Source organism: Lepidochelys kempii, chromosome 1 (genome assembly GCF_965140265.1).
Source record: "Lepidochelys kempii isolate rLepKem1 chromosome 1, rLepKem1.hap2, whole genome shotgun sequence".
Taxonomy (NCBI): domain Eukaryota; kingdom Metazoa; phylum Chordata; order Testudines; family Cheloniidae; genus Lepidochelys; species Lepidochelys kempii.
In genome coordinates, this window is record NC_133256.1 from 203,569,826 (window position 1) to 203,591,823 (window position 21,998).

General features: G+C 42.7%; 1 protein-coding gene across 3 annotated transcripts; it reads right to left on the bottom strand.

Annotated features, from left to right (window-relative positions):
* Positions 1-16,087: 16,087 nt before the first annotated feature.
* Positions 16,088-21,867, bottom strand: NHLH2 (nescient helix-loop-helix 2). 3 transcript variants are annotated; one of them, XM_073329025.1, is made up of 3 exons: positions 21,435-21,867; positions 20,903-21,117; positions 16,088-18,254 (listed from the first exon to the last, which is right to left on the bottom strand). In XM_073329025.1, exon 3 carries the CDS (start codon positions 18,229-18,231, stop codon positions 17,824-17,826), a length of 408 nt encoding a protein of 135 aa, XP_073185126.1. In that variant the 5' UTR covers positions 18,232-18,254; positions 20,903-21,117; positions 21,435-21,867; the 3' UTR covers positions 16,088-17,823. The 3 variants fall into 3 exon arrangements, with proteins under 3 accessions (XP_073185126.1, XP_073185118.1, XP_073185136.1); XM_073329017.1 differs by having other exon boundaries at positions 20,903-21,867; XM_073329035.1 differs by lacking the exons at positions 20,903-21,117; positions 21,435-21,867 and adding an exon at positions 18,791-18,871.
* Positions 21,868-21,998: the final 131 nt, after the last annotated feature.

The window sequence follows — 21,998 nt, forward strand, 5'->3', positions numbered from 1 at the left end:
TGAAGCATCTAGTATGGGTCACTCTCTGAGACTGGATACTGGACTAGGTGGACCACTGGTCTGATCTGGGCTGGCAATCCCCATGTTCATTGTTCCTTCTGGTACATTCCGAGTCAGCTCTGAATATTTCAAAGATAAGAGCAGAACCCTGGAAATCCTTACAGTCCCCATGTTTTGTACTGATTTGTTGTTGTTCATTTGAGACTTGACTCAACTCAGCCTTCCTGATGGCGTTTTTAAACCACAGAGCTGAATGAAGATGAAATAATCTTTTTATTACTAAAAGAATAAACTAAAATAAAAATGTGGGGGACCCCTCTTAGGTAGATGTCAAGTTGATGTGTATATATGTGCAAGAAGACCAAAAAAAGCCACCATGGCTAAACAACAGAGTAAAAGGGGTAGTTAAGGGACAAAACAACATCTTTTAAAAATTGGAAGTCAGATCCTAGGAGGAAAATAGAAAGAAGCATAAACTCTGGCAAGACAAGTGTAAAAATATAATTCAGCAGGCCAGTAAAGAATGTGAAGAGCAACGACCAAAAGACACAGAAACTAACAGCTAATTTTTTATAAGTACATCAGAAGCAGGAAGCCTTCTAAGCAACCATCAGGGTCACTGGACAATGAAGATGCTAAAGGAGCACTCAAGGGAACCAAGGCCTTTGTGGGGAAGCTAAATGAATTATGTGCATTGGTGTTCACTGCAGAGGATGTGAGGAAGATTTCCACACCTGAGACATTCTTTTTAGGTGACAGATCTGAAGAAGTGCCCCAGATTGAGCTGTCAATAGAGGAGGTTTTGGACCAGATTGATAAATCAAACAGTAATAAGTCATCATGACCAGATGGTATTCACCCAAGAGTTCTGAAGGAACTCAGATATGAAATTGCAGAACTACTAACAGTGGTGTGTAACCTATCACTCAAATCAGCCTCTGTACCAGATGACTGGAGGGTAACTAATATAACAACAATTTTTTTAAAGACTCCAGAGGTGGTCCTGGCAATTACAGGCTAGGAAGACTACTTTCAGTACCAGGCAAATTGGTTGAAACGATAGTAAAGAACAGAGTTATTAGACACATAGATGAACCTGATTTTGGGGGGAAGAGTCAACATGGCTATTGTAAGGGGAAATCATGCCTCTCCAATCTATTAGAATTCTTTGAGGGGGTCAACAAACATGTGGACAAGGGTGATCCAGTAGATAAAGTGTATTTGGAGTTTCAGAAAAGGTCCCTCACCAAAGGCTCTTAAACTAAGCCATCATGGGATAAGAGGGAAGGCTCTCTCTTGGATCAGTAACTGGTTAAAAGACAGGAAACAAAGAAATAAATGGTCATTTTTCACAGTGGCAAGAGATAAATAGCAGGGTCCCCCAAAGATTTGTACTGGAACCTGTGCTGTTCAATGTATTCATAAATGATCTGGAAAAAGGGGTAAACAGTAAGGTGGCAAATTTTGCAAATGATGCAAAATTACTCAAGATTGCTAAGTCCAAAGCTGATTGTGAAGAGATACAAAAGGATCTCACACAGGGATCTCACAAAACTGGGTGACTGGGCAACGAAATGGCAGATAGAAAAGGAGTACTTGTGGCACCTTAGAGACTAACCAATTTATTTGAGCATGAGCTTTCGTGAGCTACAGCTCACTTCATCAGATGTTTACCGTGGAAACTGCAGCAGACTTTATATACACACAGAAATCATGAAACAATACCTCCTCCCACCCCACTGATGAAGTGAGCTGTAGCTCACGAAAGCTCATGCTCAAATAAATTGGTTAGTCTCTAAGGTGCCACAAGTACTCCTTTTCTTTTTGCGAATACAGACTAACACGGCTGTTCCTCTGAAATGGCAGATGAAATTCAATGTTGATAAATGAAAATTAATGCTCATTGGAAGAGAAAATTCCAACTACATGTATAAAATGATGGGGTCTAAATTAGCTATTACCACTCAAGAAAGAGATCTTGGCGTTATTGTGGATAGTTCTCTGAAAACATCTTCTCAGTGTACAGCAGCAGTCAAAAAAGCTAACAATGTGAGGAACCATTAGGAAAGGGATAGATAATATGCCAGAAAATATCATAATGCCGCTCCATAAATATGTGATATGCCCACACCTTGAATACTGCGTGGCGTTCTGGTCGCCTGATTTCAAAAAAGATAATAGTAGAATTGGAAAACATATAGAGAAGGGCAACAAAAATGAGGAGAGGAAAGGAGCAGCTTCCCTATGAGGAGAGATTGAAAAGACTGGGACTGTTCAGCTTGGAAAAGAGACGACTAAGGGGGGACATGACAGAGGTCTATAAAATCATGACTGGTGTGGGGAAAGTGAGTCGGGATGTGTTATTTACCCCTTCACATAACACAAGAACCAGGGGTCACCCAATGAAATGAATAGTAAGTTTAAAACAAACAAAAGGAAGGCCTTCTTCACACAACAGTCAACCTGTAGAACTCATTGCCAGGGGATGGTGTGAAGGCCAAAAGTATAGCTGAGTTCCAAGAAGAATTAGATATGTTCATGGAAGATAGGTCCATCAATGACAATTACCCAAGCTAGTCAGGGACCCAACCCCATCCTTTGGGTCTCTAAACCTCTGACTGCTAGAAGCTGGGACTGGACAATATGGAATGGATCATTCGATAAATTGCCCTGTTCTGTTCATTCCCTCTGAAGCATCTGGCACTAGCCACTGTCAGAAGACAGGATATAGGATACTATTGGTCTGACCCAGTATGGCTGTTCTTGTTCTTATGTTTTTATATTCTATCTTTCTTTGTGTATCGGTACATATGGTCTCAATGGATATGGAGTGGAAGCGGTCCTATTTTGTAGGTCCCCAGTGCTCAGGTTTGTGTTTGTGTACTGGGAGAGTTAATGAGAACAGACTGCCTTTCTTTCCCTCCACTCCCCAATCCCATCTGTTCAAACAAAAGGCTGAAAGGGAGAGAGAGCTGAGACCCTGCTGGTCAAGAGGGGAGGGATAATAACACATATCCTTGGGCTACATTTCAGCACATGCAACCCTTTCATGCTGTGCTAAAGCTTTTATTCAGGCAAGAGAAAGGACTGCTAATTCAGAGTAAGTTGTGTTTTTGTTTTGTTTTGCTTTGTTTTTTTGTAAAGGATGCTTCAGGCCTGGAGGATGCTACATTCCTTTCCATTCACATAACATTTATCAAGCTGGAATATCAAGCAAGGAGTCTAAAACATCATTGTTATAGAAAAAGCCATTGGGGTAGAATGTGCAGGAAGGACAGGGATGGTTTAGAAAGTCAATTTTCACTGTGTTTGCACATGGTACCAGTTCCAGAGCCATGTAATTAACAACACATCAAAAGGGTGTGAAGGAAGACATATTCCTCCCTACCTTGGGAATTCAGTGGGTACTTTGCAATTCATCGTAACCCCCTTTCACATATTTATCATCATGGTCATGCCAAACAACTCATTTGAACATCAAAACAGCTTTCCCTGGGACTGTTACAGCAAGAGCAAGGAGAGAGATGGCACCTAGAATCCCAAAGCGGAGATAGCGTGCAATAGAAAGAAATAATGCTGGGAGGGTTAGCTGGCTCTCTGGTCTATGCCAGCAGTTACAGAGAAGTCATAATGGTTTGCGGGAGAAAAATGGTCTCAAATGCCATTAGTTTAATGCTTCATAATGTTGTCGTATCTGTTTTAAATGCAATCACAGAACTCAGGGGACACCATGGATTAAAATAAAAGAGAAGGAAAAGGGTTTCCAGAAATGGAATGATGGTGATCTTTGTAGAATGGGGAAATGAGATTCAGTTATTTCTTTTGTTGAGTATGCAACATACAAGAAATTAACTAATAGACAGTGAAGGGACACTCATTGTAAAAATGATTACTCCCTGGTTGTAATAAATAAATAAAAATAATAAAGCCAGAGTGGAATGGAGGGGATGGAGATTTACAAAACATAAGGCCTAATCCTGCTCCTTTTAGAGGCCAAGAATTAAAAAAATAGGAGCCTAAAGTTAGGCTCCTACATCCATGTTTATGTATCTGCCGTATTTTCATTTGTTGAGCACCCAACTGCTCCCACTTAAGTTAAAGGGAGCTGTTGGGTGCCCAGTGCTTTTATAATCAAGCAGGTGCATAAATATTAAAGTTGGGCTCCTATTTGTGAAATCTTGGCCACAGTCAATTGCCACTCTCCCATTGATTTTAATGGGAGCACGGTTGGAATCCTAGAAGTCAAAGAAATGTTTTCACAAAATTATTTTAGAAAATGTAACTGAGAGCTGGTGGTTGCTTTGTTTGTTTCAGCTAGAGAAGTAGAGAGATCCAGAAGGTGAAAATGACCAGAAACCAAAAATGAAATTGTTGAGGTTGACCTGTCCATGCCAAGTAATGTGCAAAAAACAAGCAAGCAACAAAAATGGTGAAATGCAAAGGAGATATTTAGAATTCATTTTTAACCAACCTCAGGAGTTATTAACAACACAGGTGTAGGAATCTCCCATATAGGAAATTCTCCACTGCCTGGCATCTTGTGTTGTCATTTACATCTGTGCCTAGTGACTGCGAAGTGGGTGTAAAATGTTGCCAAACCACAGTGTTATACATCAAATTTTTCACAGCTGTAAATAAACAATGTGTGAGGCATGGGAGCATCAGGCCCACCATACTTATCTTGACCATGCTCCTTTAATTTTCATCCTAATGCAAGAGCATAATTATAGTTCCTTCAGATTGCAGAGGCTTACCTAATACAGGAGATTTGTTTTACCAAATGCTTCCTCCTCCCTCTCTCCAAATATAATCAGATGGAGGCTCCATCTAATATGGAAAGTGCACAGGATGGCTCTTGTCTTGTATATCATTCAAATGCAGACCCCATGAGCCTAGGCTTACCATGTGTGTGATTGATATATTATCCCTACATGCCTTAGCTGAATTCATCTGTCAAGCAACCAGGAGAGGTGACTTCTGGGGATTAATGATCTGGTGGGTGATGTGTGGGGGTTGAATGGAGAAGGGATGAAAGTGGTGATGGTGTAGTGCGGAGTGCACAGAAGGGATAGAGGCCTGGATATTACGGTGAATAGCAATGCCGGTGGATGGATATGCTAAAAAATCCCCTATTGGCTTTCTGTAGCAGCTGCTTTTATAAAATAGTAGTACAGAATTACAGGCCATGCAGGTAGCGATGCCTATAGTTATGGTTGCCTGATATTCCCCACTACAAGACCCTGTTTCCAGTTGGTTATCACTGTGCCAGACTGTAACAGTTTGAGCTGAAATCTTCCACGCCTGGTGATATTTTTGTTTAAAGTTTCAGGTAAAATTGTTCAGCTGTTTCTCAGAACAAGATTAGGAGGGAAAATACCTTGTTTTGCCCATGTGAAAAATTCCTTAAAATTGTTTTGTTGAACTTTGCTGGGTAGGGTTGCCAATTTTGGTAGGACATATTCCTGGAGGTTTCATCACATGACATAATTTTTAATTTAAGATTCAGCTTTAATTCCTGGAGACTCCAGGGCAGTCCTAGAGGGTTGGCAACCCTACTGCTGGGGGGAGGGGAGCAGCGAGGAGATTGCCCTGGTATTAGGAGTGTGATTTTTGCTTAGGGTTATGAGCCACTGAAAATCTCAGTTTGCACATGCTCAGTGGAGACTTGTTAGCACTTGGCACCTAAATTCTCCAAAGATTCTGTCTGCACTGAGCATGCTCCATCACCTCACAGCTCCTGTCAGCCAGCTGGAGGGTATGTGTGCCACCCCACACAGAAGAACTGAACATACCCCTGCCCCAGGGCTGCAGGAATGGGGTGGGACTGTAATGGCTGCTCAAGGCAGGTGGGGGCTGCTATGGCTTCAGGGACTGGGACTGAGAGCACAGGAGCATGTCTCTTCTGTGCTCTCCGTGCTCCCCTGATGACACCTAGGCAACGTGGAGGGAAAGGACTTCACAAGTGGCCACTAACTGTCAGTTCCTCATTTTCTGGATGCCCGACTTGAGACACGGGGGTCTGAATTGCAGAACTGCAGCTGAAGTCAGTGGGAACTCTGCTCTGAACATATAAAGTGATGGAAACATTAAAGGTCTGCCTATACCGCAAAGAAAAACCCGTGGCACTGAGTCACAGAGCCCAGGTCAATTCACTCAGACTTGCGGGACTAAAAATAGCAGTGTAGATGTTCCCACTCAGGCTGGAGCCTGGGCTCTGAGACCCTCCTTCCTCCCCAGCTTTCAGAGCCCAGTCTTCAGCCTGAGCAGGAATGTCTACACTACTATTTTCAGCCCTGCAGCCCAAGCCCTGTGAGCACGAGTCAGTTGACTCAGGCTCTGAGATGTGGTGCCGTGAGTTTTTCTTGGCTGTGTAGGCACACTCTGATATTCTGAAAAGTCAGGCCTGAGGTTGCTCAGATTGGGGCCCCCAATTTAGCGGACCCTTTTGACAATGTTGGCTTTTATCTCTGTGCCTCAGTTCCCTCTCTGTAAAACATGGATAATAATAGCACTTCACTGCACCGGGGTGTTGTCAAAATCAATTAATTAACAGCTGTAAATAACTAAGATCCAGCAAGGAGAGCACCATAGAAAAAGAGAGGAATAATTCCATATTCAGAGCAGGGGTTGGATTTCAGTGCTTAATTTGTAATGAAAGAGGTTGCCGCAACTAGGTGCCAGGGCTCAAGCAATTAGTTTTCTTTCATAACTGATGCAGCAAGCCCAGAGGTACCCCAGACAGGGCTCAGCCCCAGCACAAATTCAGCACTGGTTGGATGGTAGGCAGTAAGTAATGCAAGGGGTGACATACACCAAATATGAGGATAACACTCCCCATTCAATTATTGTGATTACTGATTCACTGTGTTGTATGGCTGTGCTTTGTTTTCTGTCTCTCACTGTGGATTGAGTCTCCAAGTGGGAAGATTCCCTGCCGCCCATCTCACTCTCTTCCTCTTTCCATTACTGCCCATTGTGCTAGGCACACACAGACACAGAAAAGACAGTGATTGCCCCAAAGAGCGTATAGTTGAACCAACTGGAGGGTGGAATATGAGAAGGATTATTAGGCCCATGTTAAAGACAGGTAACTGAGGCATGGATATATTCCCCATTGACTGCAGGACCAAGGGGAGCTAAGGCTTGTTTGTGTTAGTAAACTCAGAAGATGCAACTCAAAGACACACTGGGAGCAATGATGCATAGTAAGGCTGTTCTTATATAGACACTTCCCTGATTGTAACAGTGCTATAACTTTAAATTGGCAGAAATTCCCCTGCTCAAGGCACTGTTGTTTTCAATACAATTATCTTTTACCAGGTTCTTCCAGTCCTAACCATCCTTATCTTAATGGGCCTTTCCTTTTAGAAGAAGCATTTCTAGATTGTCGCATAAACTCCATTTCCTTTCACTTTGTTTCATATGTATCCGCATCCAGATTACCGCGACTTGAAAGGACAGTAATTAAATGAGCTTCATCGGAGCAGGAAGGAGATGGATGCTATTAACAACTTGTTTATGCTAAAATGGAGGGCAGGTTTCCCTGTGCTGCTTTACCAATGTGCCTTAACCCTGCCCTGGAGGGACTATATCTGAAGTACCCTGCCCTGGAGGGACTGTATCTGAAGGGAAATGGGGAAGCTTCACCATGCATTTAGTGCTTGGGGTGTCTGCTGAGATTCCCAGTTAGTGCCAATTGTAATGGTGGTTTTATGCTGTGGACACCTGCCTCACTCGGAACTATAGTGAGCCCCACCAACTCATTCCATGCAGGCCATCAACCATACTTCTGAGGGTAATGCATTTCAGACAGTACCAACCAGGGCTGGATTTGAATTGGTTCCATCTGCAGCCTCTCTGCCTTTCAGTGCTTGAATGCTGTGCTCTGCTGTAATAACTGCACGGCTGGTGGGACATCTGCCTTCACAGCTGGATGGCTAGAGAGTGGTGGCTGCTGGCCAGGAACCCAGCTCTTAAGGCAGTGCTGCTGCTAGGAGCAGTGCAGAAGTATGAGTGGAAATACCATACCAGGCCACCCTTACTTCTGCACTGCTGCTGGCAGCGGCACTGACTTCTGGGCTGGGTAACCTGGCCAGCAGCCACCAATCTCCAGCCGCCCAGCTCTGAAGGCAGCACAGACGTAAGGGTGGCAGTACCATGGCACCGGTACAATAGCCAGATTTCACGGGGGAGACCAGATTTCATGGTACTTGATGTGTTTTTCATGGCTGTGAATTTGGCAGGGCCATATGCAGAACACAAGCCACAGAAATTCCCCCAAATAATTCCTGTTTGAACTACAGCCGATATTTTAGAAAAACATCCAATCTTGATTTAAAAATTGCTAGTGATGGAGAATCTGCCATCACCTTTGGTAAATTGTTCCAGTGGTTAATTACCCTCACTGTTAAAAATGTGTGCCTTATTTCCAGTCTGAATTTGTCTAGCTTCAACTTCCAGCCATTGGATCCTGTTATACCTTTCTCTGCTAGATTGAAGAGCCAATTATTAAATATTTATTCCCTGTGTAGGTACTTTTGGATGTGATCAAATTACCCCTTAACCTTCCCTTTATTAAGCTAAATAGACGGAGCTCCTCGATTTCATCACTATAAGGCATGTCTAATACTTTAATCATTCTCCTGGCTCTTCTCTGAACCTTGTTCAATATCTTGAATTATGGGCACCAGAACTGAACACAGTATTCCAGCCGCAGTCTTGCCACTGCCAACTACAGAAGTAAAATGACCTCTCTACTCCTATTCAAGATTCCCCTGTTTATACATCCCAGGATCACATTAGCCCTTTTGGCCACAGCGTCACACTGAGAGCTCATGTTCAGCTGATTATCCACCACAACCCCCAAATCTTTTTCAGAGTCTCTTGCTTTCCAGGATACAGTCCCCCATCCTGCAAGTATGGCCTACATTATTTGTCCTTAGATGTATAACTTTATATTTGGCTGTAGTAAAATGCATATTGGTTGCTTGCGCCCAGCTAATCAATCAGGTAAATTATTAACAAATATGTTACTGACAGGCAGGTAGGCAGAGTTTGGTATTCTCAAAATCATACAGAAAGGAGATTATGAGTGTTTGGAGATCAAGAATGAATTGCAGTTCAGCTGTTCATCGGTGCTTTAGCAGTAACACAGAAGACTATCCAGCGGGACAAGGTTACCTCTAGAGATCTGGGTTCAAATCCTGGGTTTTGTCACAAGGGAAACTGAGCTGGGAAGTCCTGTACCAGTCTGCTGTGTACATGTCACAAAAACATCACACAGTTCAACATATTTGGCGGTCTCTGCTCAGAAGAGACCTGGGAACTGAATTAGTAAGGGTGCTGAAGGTCTGGATGGGGTGCATTGGCAGAGCTGTGTGAGGGGCTCCAGGAATGGAATATCGGGGGAAGTACTGTACAGGTCCCCAGTATAAAGCTGAATAGCAAAGTGTAGGCTTTGAGGAAGAGGGTCTGATGTCCATGTATGGGATGGTGAGTTTTGCCACCCATGTTTATCTCTGAACCAGTGGGCCCGGCGTTTTCTTTGTCTCGTCAAGAAAGAACCTCCCCAAAACTGCTCTTTGATGGACAACACATAACTGTGCAGCAACGGCTGGCTCACATGAGCCACAAAACTTGGGCCTGGATTTCCCAAAGCCTGGAGTGTTCATACTGGGGAGTTCAGTTTAGGCCCAGGTCAGGCTCAGGCTAGCATCCTGCAGTGTCATCCTGAGAGATACCCATCTCTCCAGTGAGGCTATCACCAAATAAAACATGGAAACATAAGGCAGCCCCAGTCTGAGCAGTTTGGAATATTGGGCAGGCTTAGGAGGGACAATTTAGTCCCCTCCACGGCCTGGTGATAGTTCATTTGGCTGTTCTCTTTCTCACATCTTTTCTTTCACTCACATCTTCTCTTTTCCTTTCTCCGTCTTGAGTTCAGTTTGGGGCAAAAGTTTGGTAGGTTTCTATTAGGGAGGAGGCTGACTTAAAACCCTGGATCATCTCCCCACTCTAGAGAGTTCAAAATCCAGATGTGAATTTCTTAGCTTGAGCCTATCTCTAGGGTTTTTTTATCTGAACCAGTTTACCTGACCCTAGTTTTGTTTTGGACAATTCAGACAAGGTCAGAAACTGTGACAGTAAAAAATAGAATCTACCCCTATAGAATGTAAGGTCTACTGGGAGTTCTGCCTGAGTAAAGAGTCAATAAGAATGTCAGGACTGGATATTTAGGATCAGGTTCTGATTAGCGCCCAATCACGACTGTGGCCTTTGGGTGCTATTGCATCATCATCATCCTCTCGTTACTCTGCTGTAAATCGCAAGTAACTCTGGTGACATCAGTGGAGCTGCTTTGGATTTACACCTGTGTAACTGGTATCAGAACCTGAACCTTAGTCTTTAGGGGAATAAACCAGTCTTCCCTTGGTCTTCATTTAATTAACTCCATTGATTAATGTTTGCTTCAGCCCCCATTGCTGGATGATGGCAGCAAAATCTGAGAGCTTTCACACTTGGGCCTTGAGACTGCAGCTAGAGGGAAACTACCGTCTGCCAAGGACGCTATTGCTGCTATGTCCAGTACAGATTTGTGGCTATTCCTGTAGGAACTGATTCTTGCAAAGTTTTGAAGCTTGTGTTTAAACCTGGGATGGATCCTGCAGTCCTTTACCAGGCAAAAATCCGATTGATGTCTATTAGAGTTTAGCTTGAGTAGGCACTGAAAGCTTGGTCTTTGCCCACTGTGTCTACACAAGAAAATCCTTCCAAACTCAGCTCTTCCCAAGGTCATAGCCCTGTTGCCCATCTCTGCTCTTTCTTTCTTTCTTTCTTTCTTTCTTTCTTTCTTTCTTTCTTTCTTTCTTTCTTTCTTTCTTTCTTTCTTTCTTTCTTTCTTTCTTTCTTTCTTTCTTTCTTTCTTTCTTTTTCCAAACATCACTAAGCCAGATTGTTTATCTGGTTCATAAACCTTTGTTGTCCTTTGGCCCCCGAGGCCGCAGTCTTTCACCACTTGTATGTGCAGGAGGATTTAGAAAGAGAAACGGACGGACAGCTCATTGGAAGAGTAAACTGGGGGTAAAATCAAATCCCTTGTTCTTTGTACTCAGACAGAATGTCCCTCTCTATATGGACACCATTAATATTGTCATCCACTCCCTTCAGCAGTCTTTAATGTCTAATTAATGACTCCCTGTGGCTCCATCCTACATGGCATCAGTCTCCGCCTGATTTGAATTTCCTATAATGACTGCTTGTAATTCCCAAGATGGCTGTTATCTGTGGCCATTCTAAGCATCTTCTCTCCTGTCTCGTATACCCCCATCAAGACCCACCCACTCAAACCCTTCCCCTTCCTTATGCTTCATACTACTTTCCCTTCCAGTCTTTATCTCCTGCCCTCTCATATACTTACTCCCACTCACACACATCCCTCCCTTCACATACACGTATCTCTCCCTCTCACACATCCCACACCCAACATTCATATATTTACCCCTACACTTCCACCCCTCCACTTCATCCTGCCCTTCACATATACATATACATACACATACCTCTCCCTCTCCCACATACTCCACCTCTCATTTTACGGAATGGGACACTGTGTGGGTTAAATGACTCGCCCAAGCCCACACAAGAGGTCAGTGGCAGAGCCAGGAAGAGAATCCAGGAACCCTGATGCCCAGGCATGCCTTCTCACCACAAGACAACTCTATTTAAATAAAGCACCCAATCTATGTCCACTTCATTTCGTCATGGGATGATCCCTGTCTCTCCAGAGCTTCTCCCACAGGGTATCAGCCCAAAGGTGGATTAAGGCAGGGTATTTGAATCCTGGGAACCAGATGCAGGAAAGACCTCCCACAAACTAGTTCCTAGAGAGAAGATTGTGGGGAAGTCACTAGGAAGAAGAGCCTATCATATGGACAGCTGAGGGAAAGTTCAAAGATACGGGGAGCTGAGAGAAGGGCCTGTTGAGTGGCCCAGTTTTGTTTTGGTTTGGGTTTTTCTTGAGGGTGTGTGTGAAAGTTTGGTGGATCTGAGCCCTGTTCAGTTTTAAGCCTGTGCTGTTCAAGCTCAGTATCTGAGTTCATTTCTGTCTCTAACACTGACATTTCTCTCTCAGGTGGCTGCTGCTGCCTATTTTAGGGTGGGGCTGAGGGCTGGTGTACTCATGTTTTCAGGCTCTTATCAGCATCAGGATAATGTTATGCCTTTCTTTTCTGTCATGTGGCATCCTGCCTCCCTTCCCTCCTTTCCTCCCTCTGCCATCTCCCAGAGGAGGCGACAGACGGTCCTGTAATTTGGTTCCATTCGCTCGACTGGAGCAACACCTGCCCCCCTCCCAGGAGACGGGAGGGTCTCATCCCAAACCATACAAGGAGCCAAAGACAAATCTGAGGCCCACATGCAAATAACACACAGGATAAAACAGCATGGCCATTTTGGACAGAAAGGAGAAATCCAGCACCACGGGAAGAGGCAGGGGAAACAAAATCACCTCGGCAGGAAGAAACAAAAACTGCAGGAGAGTGCCTTTTTCTTTTGGGGTGATTGTTATTGTGGTTAGTGAGCTTTCCTCCCTTAGAGAATAAACCAAGAATGTTGAAAAATAATGGCTGATATTAGATTATATCGATCCACACTAAAAGGGCTAGGTTACTTGGGTTACAGGATAGATAGATAGATAAGATAGGTTTCAGAGTAGCAGCCGTCTTAGTCTTTATTCGCAAAAAGAAAAGGAGTACTTGTGGCACCTTAGAGACTAACCAATTTATCTGAGCATGAGCTTTCGTGAGTTACAGCTCACTTCATCGGATGTAGCTCACGAAAGCTTATGCTCAAATAAATTGGTTAGTCTCTAAGGTGCCACAAGTACTCCTTTTCTTTTTATAGATAAGATAGATTCCAAGGCCAGAAGAGACCACTGCAATCACCTAGTCTGACCCACTGTATGACACAGGCCATAGAACTTCCCCCAAATAATTGCCAGAGCAGATCTTTTAGTAAAACGTCCAATCTTGATTTAAAAATTGTCAGTGATGGAGACTCCAACAGGATCCTCGATAAGTTGACCCATGGTTAATTACTCTCGCTGTTAAAAATGTATGCCTTATTTCAAATATGACATACATAGCTAGATAGATAAACTTGGGTATTTCTTCATAACAATACACTGAAAAAGTGCCATTTCTTTGTTGAAACTCACACACAAAAAATAGAAAATCATTTCCTTCCCCCGTTGGTAGGAATAACGCAAGATATCAAATTACTTCAAACGCCCGCACTGTTTCCCCCATTCTGAGCACTGGCTACATAACATTATCCAACCTGACGGTGCTATTTCTTGGTCAGTAACTAAGCTATTTATGAATAAACATAGCATGTACCATGCTTAAAAGTTAGAGGCATGTTTCATGTCTGGAAACAGTTTACCTCATGTATGCCTGTCTGTTAGCAGTGTAACTCATGTCTGCATGTTTTGTAGAATGCGCTATGCTCCTGACCCTGCAATCTTTTATGCGCATGAGCATTATACACTGCACAGTGCATATGTAAAGAGCCCTTACTCATGCAAATTGGCCCTTAGAAATGAGTAAGCTTACCTGTGTAAGTGACACTTGCGGATAAAGTGGTGTAGATTTGTGCCCTATATCTTTATGTTAGCCCATGGTCTGTGTGCAGGAGTTTGATCTCTGTCATTGTGTTAGTGGCAGGATCCATTTCTGTGTTTCAGTAGAATGCCTTGTGTTTGCATGTTTTTTGCATGCTTCATGTCTGATGTTATTCATGTGCACTTGTCAATATATTAGCACAGCATTCTATGTCATATATTGGAAGTACCGTGCCCCATTGCTATGTTAGTGATATGTCTTATCTCTTTATATTAATGGTATGCTGGATATCTGTTAGTGAAATGCCCCAGGTTTGTACATTGGAGGCATTTCTGATTTCTGTATGTTAGTGGTATTTTCCAGGTCTCTGTCTTATACTTTATATCAGTATTAATTAGAGAAGGACCTGAGCCATGTTGTTCAGGGCCAGATTTAGGTCTGGATTCAGAACTAAACTTTCCCGAGTTTTGAGCATGTTCATATCCATGGTTGCAGTGTGGGCTCATGTCTAACATTAAATGCAAAAAAACACATTAGTGCAACATTAAGGATACAGGTTTAAACATTAAAAAGTCAGCACTATTCATTTTAAGTTTGCACTCTGCCTGCTGGTCAGCTTGCACAAAATGATATAGTCCTTAACATGTGACCACATCCTGTAAGTCAAATAATAATACATTTTGCTACTAACTTAGGTACAGTGTATCCAAGATAACCTATGAGCTGTGGATGGTATCTGTCTCATAAGGCATAAGCACAAGGGGGTAGAGTTAAGGTTGTTTATTTGATCTTCATTTTGGCATTTCCTGGCTTTTGCATGCTTAACCATGAAGACTTCATGTTGCACTAACTTTGTTTCTTGTGTTTATTTCCTCAATGATGATGATTTTTATTTTTAAGAAAAAGAAAGAAGTGGGGAGCAAAAGACTTAGTTTTTTATAATTAACTGGCATCAGCCATCAAATGACAACTGGAATTTACCAATGTCAGTAGAAAAAGTCACACTTAGGATTTGATCCCGTTACTACCCCTCACCCCCTATTGACTTCAGTTAAAGCAGGAGCTGGTCCACTTAGAGGCGCCAGTCAGCCAAGGACTGATTTCTGTATGTTAGTACTGCAGCCTATTTATACTGGTGGACTTACTACTGATTTACACCTGTGTAATTGAGAGTAGAATCTGGCCCTAATATGCATTTCCACACTTGTATACAGACCTTGTAAGTCTGTGTGAATTAAGGTAGTGCCAGGGCTTGCTGAATGTAAATGTTCATAACTTCAGATCTGCTCAGTCAATTGTCATCATACTCGGCATAACGTATAAATCTCTGTGTGGTCTACATGAAACAAGCCAGATTTGAAGAAAACTGGAGCAAAAGTTTTAAAATTACATGATCATTTAAAGTTGTAACATTTTGAAAAGGGCACATCTGGCTGCAATATCTGTATATGCTGCACAGTGCATATGAAAGTATGCACCTTTAGAGTTAACATCATCTACTGTACCTTCTCCATGTGCAGTTTTTCAGCTGGTCAGGACTGTGGTTAATCAAAAATAAAATTTTTTTTTCAAACTAAGTAAAGCCTCTATTCATCAGTGAAGATTGTGGGCCTGATGATGGACACCATTACTATGGTGAAGGTTAAAGATGTGTCCCATAGTCAATGGGACTACTCATAGTGTACAGCACTGCAGGTAAAATGCACCCCATGCAGAGGAGCCAGACAAGGGCTTAATTGTCAGTTAAGTGGTGCTTAGGCCTTGCTGGTCCCCTGCACAGTGTGATTTTCACCCTGGTAATATACCTTTACAAGATCAGGTCTACATTAATGCCGTGTTTCAATTATCAGTCATTTTAGCTGTAGCCCTGTCCAAATAAGTGGGGTTGGAGTTTTTATAAACAAGAAAAGTGTATTTTTATTTCACTGCATCCAAATCAGAACTAGCAGAAGGGATTTTAATTAAACTTAAAAAACCCAAACACCTCACAGTCAGGCAGGGACAAAGCATGTAAAATACCAGCCACGTAGATGAATGTGTCAGAAACAATTTGTAAAAATAGGTGATTCTAAAGGTTTGATTTGACTTCACAGCCTGAACTTTAAAGTGTGCTACCAGATGCCCAGTGGAATGAGCAGGGGATGAAAGAAATGTCCTGCAGCTCATACACAGTTAGGCCCCGATCCTGCAACTGAATCTGTTGAGCCCAGTTGTAGGATCAGGGCCTTATGTGAGGAATTTCTTTATTATCAGATAAATTATGATCTTTAGCATCAGACAGCAACTGTCCATTTTTGTGCAACCTGTTGAGATTCTTTCACAGACAACTTTAGAAGGCTTCAAAAATCTCATGCAAATACTGGCTGTACATCCTTTCTAATTTCCATCTTATGGAAAAATCAAAGAAAAATAATTAAGAAAAACCAGCTTTATTTGATACTTTTATTTATATGCAAAACAGCGCACCATTCATGAGAGATATGAAAAACGCATCAGATAGAAACCAGATTTATCTATTTTCACTACAAAATATTGCATTATATAAAGCAACAGAGACACACAAAAAAACCCTGAAAAAGATTAAAATCTTTGGATCGCAGACTTCTTTTTTCTTTTTTTGTCTCTAAAACGCGCTCCTTGTTTTGAGAGATTCACAGCAGAGAACATGAAACATATTCAGGTTATAGAATTTTTTTGGTTGTTACAAAGGAAAGTAGTCCTGGATTTTTTTTTATTTTTATTTTTATTTCTTTCTTTTCTTTTCTTTTTTTTAGGAAAAAAGTCATTTCCTAAAAAAATACCACACACATACGCACACACACACACACACACACGCACACACACACACAGACAAAAAAACTACTTCTCTTATAAACTGTTTGTAAAGTACTTTTCAGACATAACTATAGTTCAGAATAACAACAAGTATTTTAAAAAAAAAAATCTCTAGTGAAGTGCTAGTGTTGATCCCACACAAAAAAAAAAAATCCTTCAAGAACAAATGTCTTAATATATAAAATATACTTAGAAACAGGGCGGAAGGGAAGGTTGTCATATACAAGTGCAATATAACTGGAGCAAAAAACAAATAACCACTGTATTGATCCCAACAAACACTTGAAAAGTTAGACATAATATTCCACAGGAGAAAGTGTAAACACTCGACTATATAAACCAATTGGCACAAAGTATCCAAAGTAAAATTGTCACCACTCAGAAAAATAAATAGGTCTTGAAAAAAATAAATAGTCTACTCCTTCTAACATAAATAAAAAATAGTTATTTTTAACTGCACCCATGGGTCACATGTTTAAGGTCACAAGTAGATGTTTTTGGATATATAAAGGGGCACTTGACAACCTGAAAAACAATCTGATTTTACATTTTCCTTCTAAAACTGGACTTTCTATATGTGTATCACCAAACTGCTCTTCCACCTTGTGGTATAGGTGGGAAAAGATTTTTAAAAAGAAAACCTTGCAAAATATTCAGTCTATTTTTATATACCCCCAGAAGACTTTGGAAATGCATCTGCCCTTTCCCTTTTTATGTTCTTTATAGCTTCCTTTTACCCTGTGAGTCTTTAATGTCCTCATTCAGCAAAGCACTTAAGCTTGCAGAACTTAGGGCCGTTTTAAAGTCCCCTTGACCTGGCAAGTGCTTAAGTGCTTTGCTGAATTGGAGGCTAATTGTAGAAGTTCTCGTGTGAAAAACAAACTGGTCTCTTGCGTTTTGTGTAGGGCACTGTGCGATTGTCCGGGAGGAGAAATAAAAAAGTCTCTAATTTCGGAGCTTTTGGCCCCTAGAGCCATGACAGCTCTGAGCTCTCCTTCAGTAAGAAAGGGAGGACAATGAAATGTTACCTGCGCAGTCTGGAGTGATTTCCAAAGGAAAACTAGCCCTGCAGGAGACAGCGAGTCGGTCTATTGACATGAACGGTCTTGGCTGGTTATCAGGCCCTACAGAAAACGCAGATGCATCCGCAATGTCTGAGCCGGAGGCCTCTGGGGAGCCCCGCAAAGCTGTCCCGAAGGAGTCAGATCCACCCCCGGGGCCGCCAGGAAGGGCTCCGAGGGCCCCTCCCGTCCCCAGGTGGAATATGTTGCAAGTGTCTCCCCTTGTCAGTCTCGCCTCCCGGCAGTGCGCGTCGCCTCCGTCCCCGCCAGCCCAGCTCCCGCGGCCCCTCTCCGCCGCGGCCCAGCCCCTACACGTCCAGCACGTGGTTGAGATAGGAGATGTAGCAGATGGCCAGGCGCAGGATCTCGATCTTGGAGAGTTTTTTGTCCGGGGGCAGGGTGGGCAGCAGTTTGCGCAGCTCGGCGAAGGCCAGGTTGAAGGCTTCCACCCGGATCCGCTCGCGGGTGGCGTGGGCCGAGCGGTACTTGGCCGTGGCCCTCCTCCGGCGCCGCTTCTCCTCGCGGCTCAGCTGCTGGGGGTGCAGGGCCGCCCGGCCGCCCCCCTTGCCCTCCCCGCCGCCCTCCTCCACCGGCTCCGGGTCCGAGACGCAGCAGCCCAGCAGCCCCTTGGCGTCGGTCCCCGCCAGGGACTCCGGGTCCGAGGGAGCCGAGGAGGGGTGATCGGAATCCGCCGCTTGGTCCGGGCTGAGCATCATTTTGGTGGGGTGGGGAAATGAGCCTTCAGTGACACGGGAAGGGGACGGGGGAGGGGGCAGGGGAAGGAGGGAGGCACAAAATAGAAAAGTCCACACTGTTACTGTGCAAGCCGACCGGCAAAGCCCCTTTCCCCTGGGCCCGGCCCAGCCCCTCCCAGCTAGCGGAGCTCATCCGCCGGTACCAATCCGGGCTGGAATTACACTCCCTGGCCCTGAAGATGCCAAATCGGAGCGCCAAGGGGAGTCAGGGAGGGCGCCCTCCGCTATGGGGAGAGCAAGCCGGCAATCGCCTCCCAGGTCAGGACACGGGGCCGCATTCTGCTCCTGACACGCGCGGGTGTAACCCTGGGGGAGTCGTTCTAGCCAAGGCAAGGGAGTGACTCCAGATTGACACCATTGCAAGGGAGAACAATTTGGCCCAAGGAGAAAGAAACACCAGATCAAACCAGGAGACCCGCTAGAGATAGGGCCTGTTGACAACAACCAGACAACAATGTGTTTGGGCACAAAGGCGGGTTGGGTATAACCAGACTAGACTAGGGTTTGATTTTGCTCTCACTTGCGTCAGTTTTAGCTTTGTGTCATTGACTTCAGTGGAGTTACTCCGGAGTAGAACCATGCCCTCTAGCCTCTGATTATATCTCCCTTTACCTGGCTTTGAAAAACAACATTACATAATAATAATAATTAATAATAGTAATTAATTCATAATAATTACCAATGTCCTTCCCCTTGCCTGAGCCTCCTCCCTACTTCTCCCAAGGGTTTGTAAATCCCAACTAACTGGTTCTAAACAAAACAACCCCCATCTCAGTAAAATAGAGACGATACAAAAGATAAATATTATATCTTACCTAGGTTATAACAGGGAGATTTCTGTAGAGGAAACTCAAATCCATTTTTTTTATTACGTGGAAAGGGTTACTACCAATGATCGTAGGAATAATAATAACAACAATAAACCATACTGCATAATTTACAATCTAACATCTGTCAACAGCTTTTACAGAATATTCTTCCTCTGATCATTTCCCTAGTTTGTTTGCTTGTGGAAACAGGCCCAGGGAGCAATAACAAAATAAAATAAGAATAAAACAATAATTCAGCTACTCTCCAAATATTAAATAGATTTTTCATTTCTAAATACAGTATTTCCCCTCTACCAATTGTCTGTTAAACTTTTTTTTTGCTTAACCCGGAAATGGAATCCAATATGGATTTGATGGCTTAAAATAGAAAGAAATATAGCTCAAGACCCTTTAACCATAACAAGGCCAGCGTGGAAGTATGGGGGAGATACAATCAAACCTATAGGATCTAATGTAGCTCCTCTATTCTATTCTTCGTATAATGCGGAGCTGCTTTCTCATGCTAATTTTCTTGAATCTGTAGCGTCAGAGTAACTGATTGGATGGGGATATTTCTGGGTTCCAGGTTATTAAAGATGGTTTAAAAAAAAACTTTCACATTTCTTTTCATTCTCTCTCTCTCCCCCTCCTTCTAAAATATATAAATAAATGACTGAATTTAGACGTGCCTTTCAAAAGAAAATTGAATCGTATCTTCTTGCAGCTTCACAGAACACCATCTGTCATGTAGACAGCAATACAAATCCAGGAACTCATATGGACATGCCGGCATGTAATAAAACAATACATCAGGCAACTAGAGAATAACCCTGGACACAAATGTGGGGTGGGGGAGGGAGGAGGGAATACATCAACCTACCACAAAAATTAGGATTACAAAGTATTTCAGTGTAAAGTTTATGATCTCAACTACAGTACTGTGGGCATTTAATGATTTATTATTATTATTTCTTATTATTATTACTCAGAACCAGTTTGCAAAAAAAAAAAAATCTTCAAAACGAAAGACTGTATGATTCCGAGCGCATTAAAGATTTGAAATAAAATAATCATGATAATTAATAATAAAGGGTGGGGGGTCAGGTAAGCTTCCACCCTGTTTGAAATGCTTTGCACACTGAGGAGCTTCCTGAGAGGAAAGGCTGAGTGGGAATTCAGAGTCTAAAACCCACTTCCCTCTGTATCTAGTTGTTTTATTACAACACATCCACACGGATTAAAAGTCTATCAATATGCCGGCGAATGTGTCAAGAAAACAAACAGTGGAACTGCAGGAAGCTGTGTAGGGAGCAAAGGAAACAAACATGAAGCGATTACAAAAAAGAAACAGGGGGGAAAGAAAAACAGCAAGATTTCTTCATTTAGAAGAGACTCGGGGACCACTAGAACTTTCCGAATTGCTTATTGCTGTTTTAAAATGCTGATGACTTTACTAATGAGGTTCTGAAAGCAAGAATACAAAACAAAATAACAAGCCACTACGCAGGTTAAATATCAGCGATCTTCTGAAAAATACGAATAGCGTCTTTCAGCTGAGAGGTTGATTTGAAAGAAGGGATAGATAAATAGCTTTCGAAATTTACAGCGTGGCAACATATAAAACGGGAAATTATAGCGTTAGTTATCGGAGAAAGTTGCTGTAAGGTTTGTCCATACAGCGTGTTGAATTCCCTTCCTTTACGATCTGGGTTGATCTCAAACAATATCCAGCGCCTATGTTGGCAATCTGAACAAAGAGAGAGATTTCAAATAAAACGATTCCAATTTCACCTGCAAAAGAATATTAGTTAAAGAGCGCTTACCTTGCCTGAGTCTTTGCAACAATCTTTCTTAAAGCCCCCTTTCCCACACCCTGGTGCTTTTACAGTTCGAAACTCCAGGAGAGGAACATTAAAAAGAAAAAGAAAAATTCAGAATAAAAAATAAATTAAAAGCAGCGAGTTGTTCTGTTTGAATTGGAAAAGGCAGATCTCATTCCTTGTGATGGCCTCGCAGGTCCAGAAATGGAAGATGTTATCTAATTTTTGGAGAGTATAAATAACAACGTAGGTAATTTAAGACGAGTTAGAGATACATTTTCCCACCAGAGTCTTTTTTTCTCCCAGAGATCTAGAATATATCAGTAGCCGGTGTGTGTTTGTGTGTGTGTGAGGATGTGTTGAAAAGTGCTGTTTTCCCCTTCTCTTCCTCCTCCCAGGTCTCGATAAATAACAAAAGAGATGCAGAGATAAACACAATCAAGATATTTGCCCCCCTCTCCTTCCTAATAGCAGCACAATCGATAAAGATGATGGTCGGGATAAGATTCAATTTATGTTGTACTCCTCGGCTTACCCCTGTAAAGAGAAAATGCCATGCAGGTCTCTGATATGATCTGGCTCAGAAGTGAGATTGTTCTGTAGAGATAGGCTTTGTTCAGCTGATGTCTCTTCTATTCCCAGGCACACAATACTGTAAATCAGGAATAATGATGCGTCCCCTTCTTCTTTTTATGTATGTATTTATTTACTAGGGTGCAGGGAAATAAATGTTTAGTTTTCTTCCAGTCCTTGAAGATCAGATTTAAAATATACCCCGTATCCTTCTGTCCCAACTCCTTCTTTATCTCTTTTATTTATACATGCATATAAACCATTGCCAGTGGCTTGGAAATGCTGCAAGAGATGATGTTGGTGAAAAAGTGCAAGTCCCCCGTGTAGTGACAGCGAAGCAAAGAAAAGCTGGGGAAGGTGGCAGAGGGAGAGAAACTGAGATGCTGTGGATTCTCTCCTGGTACCAAAGGGTTGAGCCTGGAGATGGTGGAAGAGATAAAGGCATAGGGAAAGAGGGATGGCATCCCCCCCCCCTCACTTAAATTGATATTTAATGGGAAATCCTATTGGACAGAAACCTGGACAC

Coding starts and splice junctions, on each gene's coding strand:
- NHLH2 (XM_073329025.1), bottom strand. CDS start 18,231: ATGATGCTCAGCCCGGACCAAGCGGCGGATTCCGATCACCCCTCCTCG.